We start from the raw sequence: 13,309 nt of genomic DNA, 5'->3' as shown, positions 1-13,309 counted from the left end.
AAAAATAAGCTTCTTATCCACATGCTTGATCTCTTTGGCATCTTCAACGCGACTCAAAATCTTCGTCATTTCCAAGTATTCCATGATCCTATGGTTGTAAGTTCAGCATCACAGTTGTTAAAGATCTGTAGCTATAACAATGAGAAAACAAATGCTCTCAATCATTGTTATACAATATCATAGTATTATTACACAACATCAAAGTTCAATTGTATCACAACTTTGACAATAACACTATGGTGATATGCATCACCCCCCCTTAGTCAATACATATCTCAACATGAAAACCACTCCCCCTTACATAATGATCTGTAAATCATATGTATCTGTAGTGTGAGCTACACATTAATTCTCCCCCTTTTTTTCAACAAAATTGGCAAAGGTACGAAAATTAGTGGGATCCCAATGAAATTTCCACGGAGATACATCATGACAAAAAGGTGTATTAACAAACCAACAAATTTAGATGCAATCATAAATCCGAAGCTAAATGAATTCATCAAGGAGTTAATGAAGATACAAAATAACCCCTAAAAATTCCACAGTCGCACTCCCCACAAAGATTTGGCAGTTAAGTACAAGTTCAAAACGAAATCTCCCCCATAAAATGTCATCCCCGAAGGAACAACAAAGGCGACCTTACTTTCACAAGAAAAGAAGGATTTATTTGGACATAACAAATCACATACGAATATGAATTTGAATCCAAAAATACTCAATTAAATTAACCACAAGAAAACCCATGACTAATTTAATCGGAAATGCTCAACATAAGAGAACTTAAGGAGAAACAACTAAAAGAACCAAAGGATAATGATTAATTTAGTTGGTTATGCTCGACATGGGGAACCTTACGAAGCAACAACTAGGTTAATCATAAGAGAATGATCAACCCAGTCGGTTGTGCTCAACATAAGAAACCTCATGGAACAAACATAGTATATGCACAAAAATGTGGATCGGAGATCGACCAAATACTGCGGAATACACAAGGATTCATCATATTTTCCATCACTATTTTCACAATGACATACAATAGACATAATCCTCGTAAACAAAAGTTTTATCCTTTCTTCCATCAAAATTTGCATAATGACATGTGAAAGACTTAAATTTTGATAAAGTATGGGACAATCATAGTTCACGGACGCAAACACGCATATCCCATAATAAATTGCAATATATAAAACCATAAATATTAATACTGCAAAAACAATCTTTTCCCTTTGAAGGTAGAATCAATATTTTTCGCACGGATTTACCCCAGAGTGGTTACCAAAGGCGTATAAAAAGATTTTCTTAACAAAGAAGAACATACAAAGTCATTAAAGACCATGCATCATATTTCACATAAGATGATTGTGAACATTCAAGAATCCCGTGGCAAGGCGTACTACTGCCTATTCTTGAACTTCATTCTTTGTGATTCACCAACATCATTCGTGTAAAAGCTACAAATGAGATTATAAGAGAATTACTCCAAGAATCCAAGTGCCCAAGTCCAACAGAAGTAGAACAAGTGCGATGAAGCGGAGCAAAACACTCAAAAACAAGATACAGGGCAAAGACCAACCTCAACTCATTCAAATTTAGGATTTCTCATCACCATTTTGAATAGAATTCAAATAGAAAGAGAATGAAAAAAGCATGAGGTCATTCCGAGTTCGTACGAAGAAGTTACGACCAAAAACAATTTATCGAATATCGACGTTAAGCATGCATACGGGTTTGCAAACGAATTTTCGTATCCTGGAGCAGTATGCAAACAGTTATGCGTACTTAAGCCCCTGGATTTTTATTTTAAATGATGTTATGCATACCTGGTATGTGTACCATGTAGTCTAAACATCCCCAACTATTATTTTCAAATATAAACATTTAAGAACCTTAAACACAGATCAAGTTAGGTAGAAATGAACGATAAGCAAGATCATTATAAGCACTCTAAGCAAATAAAAACACAAATCTTGCTCAAGTTTATAGACATACCTTTTTATACGAATCCAATTGAACTCTACAGCCTTACCGAACATAATATGTGTGCCCCAATTATCGTGCTTCCCTCACCGTATACATAGCAGGACATTCCTTGGTGAGGATGCACTAACAACACACTCAAGTTGTGTTGGGGTGAACAATGTCTTGCTCACCGCAAGTGACATTTGGATTATCATGAAAGAGATCGCATTTAGAACCTTTCACATCCAATTCCATTTTTCCAAAAAACTTATTAAGTTCCAACATCATGGATACTGCCTTCTCCATAGTCATGGAATTTTCTGGAAGATCATTCCTTTTCACACTCAAAGCATCATTGGCTTTCTTTGGTACCCACTTCTGAGTGCGTTTAGGAACAACCAGAACCTTCTTCCCATTACTCTCTTCAAGATTTCTCGGAAGAGAATTGGATTGACCATTCTTTTGCAAGTTAGTCTTTCTCCAACTGGGAACATCAGATCCTGTCTTCGTTTTTACGAAGTTATCCTTTTGATAACCATTACGATTGTGAAAAGGATTCGTATGACATTTATAGGCAAATCTAGTTTTATCACAACACTGATTCCTTTGCCTAAAGGTTGGACAATTACAACCTGTAACGTTAAGGGGAATGGTCTTAACATATGATCTTGGTTTCACAACTTCTTGTGATGCCCAAACAAGAACATCATGAAGTTTCTCATTCCTTATACGGAAACGACATCTCCTTTCCAGGTGACCTTTATTTCCGTAATAGTGGCAAACATAAGGAATGTTCTTACCTCGATCCATGTGTGCTGACTTTAGAGGTTGATATACTTTGCTCTTTTGAACTTTAACTGCCGGTGAAGGTATTTCACTTTTGCCATCAGTGGCAACCTTTTGTTGAGAAGAATCAATAGCGTTGACAAATTTCACCTCTTTGCTAGTACTTGGAGCATCTATTCCCTTATAGCCCAATCCTCGTGCATCACGATGATTTTTACTTACTCCTACCATAGTGGTTAATTTCCTTGAACTAGTATTGAACTTTTTCAAGTCATCTTCCAACATCTTGATGTTATCAAGAGCAGCAGCTAAATCAGCCTCAAGGCGTTTTTCTCGAGCGAGATAAGCGCTTTCTCTGTCATGAAAACTTGTTTGTTGAGAGTTAATCCTTGCTTCAGATTCTGCAAGTTTCCCTTCCAACAAAAAATACTTTTGATAAAGATTATCACATTCAAGTGACTTCATACGTAGGTTTTCCTCAGAATCCTTGATGATAGATTTGTTTGAACGATTCGGGAAAAAAAAACACCTGCGTAACATCTTCTCCATTTCTTGTTTGTACGACAGAGATTAGTCAGAAAAGGTGTGACATGAGAAGTTGTCATTTTCTTATTTTCCAACGAATTCAAAAGCTTAACATACTCCGAGACTTCCTCATCAACATCTTTATCAATATCTGAGTCACGTTCGTCAGAAAGTTCATCCAACTGTTCTTCTAGGAGTGTTTCCCAGTTATCAACAGTTTCCACATGTTTAGATATTAACTTAGATGTGATAGTTCTCTTAGGAGAATCCAAGCTTTGCAAAATATCTGATAATTTCTGAACTAGTACGTTATCAGAGATAGACTTGTCCATATAGTCAGATTGCTACAAACACAGACTTATAAGGTATTTAATGTGTTTGCCTGCTCTGATACCAATTGAAAATGCGGGGGTCTAACAACCACACCCAACAATTCGTTTGGCAATATGAGAGGACTTATACACTTTCTAGAGAATCAACTAGACAGTCAGACTCAATCTAGATTAAAGTATATCAAATAGTTTAATATCTCTAACTCTTAATTCAATCCGCAATCAACAAATAGAAATCTGCGAGTCTGATTGAATATAAGAGGAATTACTTGAACGGTACCAAAGACCAATATTCAAGTGTCAATCAATGTAAATCAACAACCAAAGGTTGGATATTCTAATTGATTGATCTTAACGCACAACCTGTGATATTTCAATTATAGAACAAAATATAATGCGGAAAAGAAATAACACAGACACCAGAATTTTGTTAACGAGGAAACCGCAAATGAAGAAAAACCCCGGGACCTAGTCCAGATTTAACACCACACTGTATTAAGCCGCTACAGACACTAGCCTACTACCAATTAACTTCGGACTGGACTGTAGTTGAACCCTAATCAATCTCACACTGATTCAAGGTACAGTTGCGCTCCTTACGTCTCTGATCCCAGCAGGATACTACGCACTTGATTCCCTTAGCTGATCTTACCCACAACTAAGAGCTGCTACGACCCAAAGTCGAAGACTTGATAGACAAATCTGTCTCACACAAAAAAGTCTATCAAATTGAATAAATTTGTCTCCCACATAAATACCCAAGAGTTTTTGTTCCGTCTTTTGATAAATCAAGGTGAACATGAACCAATTGATAAACCGGACTTATATTCCCGAAGAACAACCTAGTATTATCGATCACCTCACAATAAACTTAATTGACTAGCGAAACAAGTTATTGTGGAATCACAAACGCTGAAGCGAAGTTTGTTTGTGATTAATTTTCAATCTTGCCTATCGGAGATATAAAATATCGGGCCAATTATTTCAATTGCACTCAACACGATAGAAACAGCAAAATCAGATCACGCAACTACAAAGATAATAGTTGGGTCTGGCTTCACAATCCCAATGAAGTCTTCAAGTCGTTAACCTACAGGGGCTCGAGAAGAAACCTAAGGTTAAAGGAGAATCGACTCTAGTTATGCAACTAGTAACACACAAGAGGTGTGGGGATTAGTTTTCCCAGTTGCTAGAGTTCTCCTTTATATAGTTTTCAAATCAGGGTTTGCAATCCTAGTTACCTTGGGAACCTTCAATATTCACCGTTAGATGAAAAACCTGATTCAACCAAGCTAATATCTTTCAATCGTTAGATCGAACTTAGCTTATTACACACAAATGAAATGTACCCTCATTTAGGTTTATGTAGCCATACCTAAACGTGTACACCATATTGTTTCACTAATAGTTAACCGAGGTTAGCCATATGATTACTCTCATATCAACCTTATTCATCTCAACCATAACTAGTTCAAATGACTCAAATGAAACTAGTTAAAAAGTTGTTCAATTGTTTAGAAAACACAATTGAAAACAAATCGGTTTGATTCACTTGAATCAATCATGAACATTATAGCCACGATTTGCAAAGATTGCGTTCCTTATGATTTAAATTTTTGAGTCCATGGACTTGACCGATTTGACAAAGCAACCAGCTTAAGTATGCGTACTTAAGAAACCGTATTTGAGTTTGTAAAGTTTCCAAACTCAGCAGAAATTTTCGGTTCAAAAACTTTCGCCAATATGCGTACGGGTACGCACACTTAAGGTGACTAGTAAAGAGTTTTGTCAAAACCAAACTCAACAGAAATTCTCGGTTTGAGAACTTCCGCCAGTAACCTGTCTCTTTCACCAATTCCGTATACACACATATGCATACTCTTGTCTCCCGGTTTATGGACTTATACACTAATGTGCGAACACATTATATATGCTTATATCCAACGATGGTTACATCATCAACTCTTTATTTCAATCATGGAAACATTCTTCTATAATGTTAATAGCCGTTTTCACACACTATTAACATCAAAGCAATTTCAAGATATTGAAATAATCATTATTGAAACCTTCCCAATCTTACACCAAATGATTGTATCACACAAACCATGTAAGATGTTACTCGACAATTTTCTCATGATATAAGATGAACTTGGTCGAAGAGAAAGCTTACCAATACATATTTCGAGAATATGTAAGCGAGATATACTCAGCTCGAAATCTCAAATGTGTAGAGAAAACTATATCGTAACACGACTTATATCTCAATATAGGAGATAATAGAAATAGACTTTCCAAGTGATAGATAAGTTCAAGTATCCAAATACATTTTATCGAATAAGTTCCACAAGCTACCCTTAGTAGTTCTTCGTCTTCAAGAGATAAACATCGAGAGATTTAAGCTCAACTACACTATCTATATCCTAGTCCGAGACATCTATAAATAGTCTAGAAATCAAGACTTATAGTTTTGATCACTAACATTGACAAACATGCTTGAGATAGCAACGTATGCGAGTTTGACCGAGCAATGCTCTAACAACATCCAAAATTTCTAAAATCTTTCTCTAACCCTAACCTCTAAGACGAATGTGTAGATGACATGACATAGTTTACCCATCCTAGTCAGAATTTTATCTGATTTATAACAATTTTAATTACAAATTAAAACTATCAAATTTTTTTCTTCAGTTCTTCCATTTGTTTTTCAACGAGATTTGTCTTCCCTTGTTCACAAGCCCCTTAAAATAACGTTATATAAAATCAAAATCATATGATTACATAACTAATTTGGATTAAATCGTGTTTTTTGTTTTAACCGATTATGTTTGATCAAACCCTTTGATCAATACATATTAGGTACTAATTATCACCAAATGAAATTCAATCATGTAACTAACATTTTGATGATATTCCATTACATGCCGCATAATTTGTACATTATACAAATTATATTAATGGAGGTTCAGGACTTATTGGATTAAAGAGGAATATATATATATATATCCATGATAATTCTTAAAACCACAAACTACAACCAGAAATAAAACTACATAAACATACTCTTGAACTTTCTTAGTTTGTAGCCTGTAGGTAAATTCAAAATGATACGTGACTGTATTTAAAATAAATTTCAGTAGGAATTAGATGGTAATCAAAACTATATTCAACATAAGCGTAATGAATAACATTTTTGATGCATAAATTCCGGCAAACTATTTACATCTTGAGTATAATCATCTTTTCACGATCTTCAAACAAAATCGTCAAATCTGCAATAGTTATCGGTAATGCCAACACTTTTTCGATCATTTGCTTTAATTTTTATCCTTTTCCTTTTACCCTCTTTCAATCAATTTTACATTGCGGATTTATCAGGAAAGAAAATCTAAGTACTCAAAGAGGAGATTGAAAAAAAAGATTCCTAACTTTTCGGAAGATTTAACGCCAACTAGGAAGGAGGACGTCTAGTTTGTGTTACCACGTAAGAAAGACACACAACCATCATTGGAGAAACTCTAATATATACACAATTTTATCAAATACTCCCTCCGTCCCAAATTAGTTGAGTCAATTGGTTTTAAATTTTGACCCACAAATAGATGAGCTATTTCACTAATCAAGATGATATTTCTAAAACAATCATTTTAATTGATTATTATTACTATAAGAAATATGTATAATTTGATAGCCATGTTTATATTCGTTACGTTGGTGTTTTAAAATGTTTTTCAACGGTATAAAGTTTACGAAAAACCGTGGTATAGTTTAAGAGATAAATCATTACTAAGTTTTACAAGTTATTATCCATAAGAACATACTTATAAACATACTCCTCATTTCTCCTTGCCTTAATAATTGTGCAAACTACAAATGGCTCAACTAATTTGGAACGGAGGGAGCAGTAAAAATCAATTCAACCAAAATTTTCACTTACAGCGGACCAAATGACCTTTAACCAGTCAAGAGTCGATCCCCATATACCCTACAATTCACTCACGTGACCGCATGTGAGAATTAACGGCTTAGTTAACAGAATGACGGGTACAAATAATTAACTTATATATGAGGTTTCTAGTGTAATAAGATGTTTAGATGGGGGATAAAACGAGGAAACAAAAATACTCTTTATTCTATTTCTACTACTAGTTCTTGTATGTTCTGTCTCTACGAATATATATAGTTGGTCTAGGGTTTTTATTCGGGGAATGCAAGGGTCAAGTGGTCTGCTTAATCGGTGGCCGATCTTCAATCAATTGGGTAAAGTTGGTATAAGGATTTTATGAGTGTCGGAGACTATCAACATATAACTGGCGCTTTCCTCGTTTAATTAGGTTCAGAAAATCACTTATGTTTTCTCAAATTGAAGTTAGCGAAGGATGATGGGTGCGTCAAGGTCTAATCAGGTATGAATTTTAAGCCATAGTTATTCTGTTTTGTTTGGGCATCTCATCGGTATAAATTTTATGAACAATTTCATGTTCAATTGATTTTTATTTTATTTTTTTTTGAAACTGCGAGATATGTTTTTGGTCCTTTGGTAATCTAGAGCTTTTATCTTCAAATACACAATTTAATTTTAGTTCTTTTGACTGATTTTAATTGTTTTAATTGGTTATGATTTGCTACAGTGCGGGAAGGTAAGACGGAGGAGGAGCAGGATAATCAACAATGGCCTTTTTAAAAGAAACATCTTGAAAAGTGAAATTACCTGGGTAAGGAACAAAAGGAAGAAGCGCAGAGGTAATAATAATGATATCAATTTTTCTGCAGACCCTGTTAGTATGAATCTTGTCATGGATGATAGCGTCGTAATGTATCAGATACTTAGCCGACTCCCGGTGAAATCACTTATGCAGTGTAAGTGCGTATGTAAGCAATGGAAGTCGTTAATTCAAGATGATCCATACTTTATTGATTTACACCTTAATCAATCAAAAACACGGCCACGTCTCTTTGCCATATATAGATTTATAGATGTGCGCTTGTGCACGAACTCTGAAAGAGAAAGGAACCCCCCCATGTTTCAAAGGCTTCCAAGAAAAAAAGTTCATAAACAGAAGTATTTCTGGTCTGCAGAGTTGGTTGAAGGCAAAAATGGGGAATTAGCCATTACACAGACTACACGGATGACAAATTCATTCTCGTATGATAAAATTCTGAAACCCGTTAATGGTTTGATTTGTTTCATCAACATGAAAGCCTTGGCTGTTTGCATACACAATGGTAGTACCCATGAAACAACAAGGTGGATTAAATCTAACAATAAATCTTCAGAGGGTCCGATGTATGGTTTTGGGTACAGTCCTGCTACCAAGGAACACAAAGTAGTCTGTATTTGGAGAAAAATCAAAACTTTGTCTGATGTTACTTGTGAGGTCTTGACAGTGGGCGACAGTAAATGGCGAGGAATCGATGTAGTCCCACCTTACAATATTCGCGGTTTTGACCATGTTTATGCAAATGGTTCTATATATTGGTGCAATCTTAGGCATAATAAGCTGGCTGGTGGTCCTGAGTTCATTGTGGCATTTGATGTTGGATCTGAGAAATTTAGAACGATCCATGTACCGAAGCTCATTTTAGACCAGCTTATGAACCAGTACAGATGTGTGCCTTTGTTAGTCGACTTGGCGGAAATAAAAGGGTGTTTAACTTTAAAATGTAGAGTGAGTCGTTCCACTGTGAAGTTATGGATATTTTCTGATGACCATGACAGTAAGGAGAATATAACAGCTATTGGTGCCACTAATTCTCCTACACATAATTTTACTGATGGTGCTGCAACGACCTCCACTAATATCGATGAAGGTTGGACTGAAGAGTCGATAACAGTACCACTTCATTGGCCTCTAGGGTGGAGTCTTGATTTCCATGATATTGCAGGAACAGACCAAATACTCATTGAATCAGATAGAGGGCACAGGAAATTTACAGGTCATATTTATGATAGGAGCCAAAAGACTTTCAAGAAGAATGTGGAATTCAGTATATCCTCCTCTTGTCGAGACCATTATGATTTAGACAGGTCTATCTTAACCACTTTCTCAGAAAGCCTTTTGCCTGTTCAAAAGAAGCTGCAGTGGCATCTTACTCAACCTCAGCCGCTATAAGAAGCTGCAGTACTGCACAAACTGTGAACCTGCTTCAGGTATGAATGCTATTGATATTCTTAACATTTATCCGGTGTAAACCAAATTTTTAGCTCCCCTGCGTGGGTGTTGTTTGTCGTCCATGGTGGCAAACATCTATGCACTTTTAAATCGTTGTTCTGATGTCCTTTATGCCTTGTGTAATTTTCCATGTCTATTTAATTTAAGTTTCCTTGAAGAAATGAATTTTGCAATAAAATAAAGTATAAATAAATTTTGTGAAGGTGGTGTGTACTGCGTAGATTTTGAGCCTCGATATACACAATACACAATGATGCCCAATGAATTTTTTTCCTAGTCTTTTTATGGTGTCTTGTATACTTTTTCGGTTGTGTCCCCTCTCTTAAATCCTTCATCCGCCCCTGTTCCATATGTCTGTCTTGATTTCAATCCTTTAATTGCTTCCATATTATCAAGACATGGTACATAATCTGTCGCTACACTTCCATTATACAATCTCCAATCAATCTTGGCAGCAACGTAAAACTCTCTTATCATTACTTTTACTTTTACTAGCGAGAGCACATCACATATGCGATACGCATGCTTGAATTTAACTTATTTAACAATATTAAATTTGAAAGCAATAAATTTTTTTGCACAATTTTTTTTTTATTATTCTTATTTCTACTCGTTGCTCTCTACGTAGATGACTCAAGAGTTTTTCAAATATATAAATTTTTATATTCCGTGTATATTTTGAAAGATATTAAGTTTTTTGATACATTTTTTAAATAATGACATTTTATAAATATGCACATTTCTAGTGGCGTTTTTAATCCAGTGTTTCTTAACATACATTCTATCCTTTATTGTAGTGTCTTTTGATATATGTTTCTACCCTTTATTTTTGTTAAAATTACATGATATAATAAGAAGCCTATTATAGGGGTTCCAAGCTTTTGATTTTGAGGGCTCCTATAGATTCAAGTGCCCCAAATGTGGATAAGGGGTTATTTCATCCATAACAAAAGTACAAAAACATTCTTTAATTATATTTATTACTACCTTGTTACCCTTAAGCCAAAAACTAAACCTAATCCTAATTAATATTGCCTATTCTTCTCTTCTTTTTCACCATTGTCTCTTCTTCTTCTTCCTTTTTTTTTTTTTCCTTTTTGTTGTGGTTCTTCAACGATGATTAAACAGCGATTCTCCGCAAGTAATTACTTTAATTAGATAATAATCGAAAATCCACCTTTTTTGTTGTTGTTTTTGATCGCATGAGTAGGTTGGATTTGATCAAATTAGAGATTTTGAAATAGTTTCAGAATTACATACGGTTGGGAAATATTGGTTTTCCCAACCGTAAATCAATTATACGGATGGGAAAATATGAACTCCCAAACGTATTTGAAACTGGGTTTTCCTATGATTGGGAAAATATAAACTCCCACGTATTTTAACTGAGCTTTTTTTTTTTACGGTTTGGAGTCCCGACCATATGTTAAATTAAAAAAAAGAATTTTGATTATGATTTTCAAACCATAACTATAAATTAATCTAACTTAATCATTAATCATACTTAATTTAGTTAATCTAATTATTAGCGCTAACTAATGGAGGATATTACCATTAGCAAAATTAATAGGTTAAGGGGTTTTATTCATTACTATTTTACGACTCTATATTTTGTCATCTTGTGAGCCCTAAAAACCAAAAGTTTGGAACCCCTATAATAAGATTCTATAATACAACTTGGTAATTTGAATGAGGGCAACTTAGTAATTTAAGGGGTCTCTTACCAAAAAGAGCTATTTTCTTTATATCAGTAAGATTATCAGATGATGCTGCTTATGAAGATGAAGATATTTGAAGTGTTGGACCTAGTAACATTGAAACAACAAATGTTAGATAAATCTAGCAATATTGGAAAAATACTTGATTGAATCGAACACACAATTTAACACACGAGTGCAGAGCCACCTGCTTAGCAAATTGTTCTTAACACAATAGTCTTCGGGTACTCCTCAAATTGTCCTTAACACAATTGTCCTCGGGTACTCCTCGAGAATGAGTGATGTTATACCCGCCACAACAAAGATGTGTCCATGATAGAACTGACCGATAAGCACAATACAAGCTACCCAATCTTAAAACTCAACAGTAAGGATTAGGAATGGAAATAATCATGTAAAGCGCACAACAAAACAAAAAAAGGTGAAAACAAGATCGGATAGTAGCCGCTTCCGGAATGAATTGCAAGATTTTTTTTCTTCTTTTTATTGTTTTCTTTTACAGGCAAAAAATGGAGTTAAACCAAAACATCAATTAGTGAAGAAATAAAGTCGCAATTTATGACAAAAATTAATTGGAAAACATTTAGATTTATGACGGAAATTAATGACAAAATATCTAGAAAATATTCTGTCACAGTGTTACGTAAATCACAGAAATTATTTGGCAAGAAATTCATGCTACTGTTAAGGACATGTCCCTTTGGAAATAACCGGGTCCTGATGGATTTCCCGCTGGTTTTTTTAGGGATAATTGGCAGGACATTTTGAAAGAAGTAATTACTCATGTTCAGAACTTCTTTCGAACTAAATTTCTTCTTAAGCAGTTGAACCACTCATTTATAACTCTAATTCCTAAGGTAAATAATCATTCTTCTCCTCGTGATTTTGGATCTATTATTTTGTCTATCACTGTTTATAAAATCATTTCAAAAATCTTAACAAATCGTCTTACTCCTTTATTGGATTGTCCTATTTTGCCTTTTCAGTCTGCTTTTATTACTAACAGACAAATTCATGATAACATTATTATTAGTCATGAAATTTTACATTTTTTAAAAAGGAAAAAGAAAACAGTAAAAAATGGTTTTATGGCTATAAAGCTTGATCTTTCTAAAGATTTTGATAGACTGGAGTGGTCCTTTATAATTTCCGTGTTTAAAAAATTAGACTTTTCAGATGATTGGTGCCAAATTATTTATCAATGTATTAGTACTGTCTCTTACTCTGTTCTGGTTAATGGTTCGCATGACGAGATGTTTTTTCCTTCTAGGGTATTAGGCGGGGAGATTTCCTATCACCCTACATTTTTATAATCTGCATGGAAGTGTTTTCCCAACTTCTTTTAAAAGGTGAAGCTCAAAATTTGATTCAATGTTTTAAACTAAGAAAAGATAGTCTTTCTATATCGTATTTATTCTTCACTGATGACTGTATGTTATTTTCAAAAGCATCTTTAGTATATGCTGGGAATATGATGAAAATTATCAATGTTTTTGCAAAGGCCTCAGGGAAAGCTATCAACTTTGAAAAATTTGGTTTCTTTACTAGTTCTAAAATGCATCATAAACATGAAAAGCTTTGCTCGAAAACCTTAGGAATAAAATTTATGAGTTCTTCTGAGAAGTATTTAGGTACTCATCTTTTCATTAACAGGGACAAAACCAAATCTTTTCAGTTTTTGATTGAAAAGTTTTATTCCATATTAGGAAATTGTAATAAAACTAGTCTTAATGGTGCTGGAAGAACTGTGGTTACCAAGCATGTACTCTCTAGTCTTGATGTTTGTGAGAGTAAAATACTAGCTCGACACGTGGCG

General features: G+C 34.4%; 1 protein-coding gene across 1 annotated transcript; it reads left to right on the top strand.

The window, feature by feature from the left end:
- The first annotated feature begins 7,765 nt into the window (after window positions 1–7,765).
- LOC113356120 (putative F-box protein At3g10240) lies at window positions 7,766–9,994 on the top strand. Its single transcript, XM_026599137.1, has 2 exons — window positions 7,766–8,008; window positions 8,234–9,994. Exons 1-2 carry the CDS (start codon window positions 7,982–7,984, stop codon window positions 9,713–9,715), a joined length of 1,509 nt encoding a protein of 502 aa, XP_026454922.1. The 5' UTR covers window positions 7,766–7,981; the 3' UTR covers window positions 9,716–9,994.
- The last annotated feature ends 3,315 nt before the right edge of the window (window positions 9,995–13,309 follow it).

This window comes from Papaver somniferum, chromosome 3 (genome assembly GCF_003573695.1).
Source record: "Papaver somniferum cultivar HN1 chromosome 3, ASM357369v1, whole genome shotgun sequence".
Lineage (NCBI taxonomy): Eukaryota > Viridiplantae > Streptophyta > Magnoliopsida > Ranunculales > Papaveraceae > Papaver > Papaver somniferum.
This window is presented reverse-complemented; position numbering and strand designations above follow the sequence as displayed.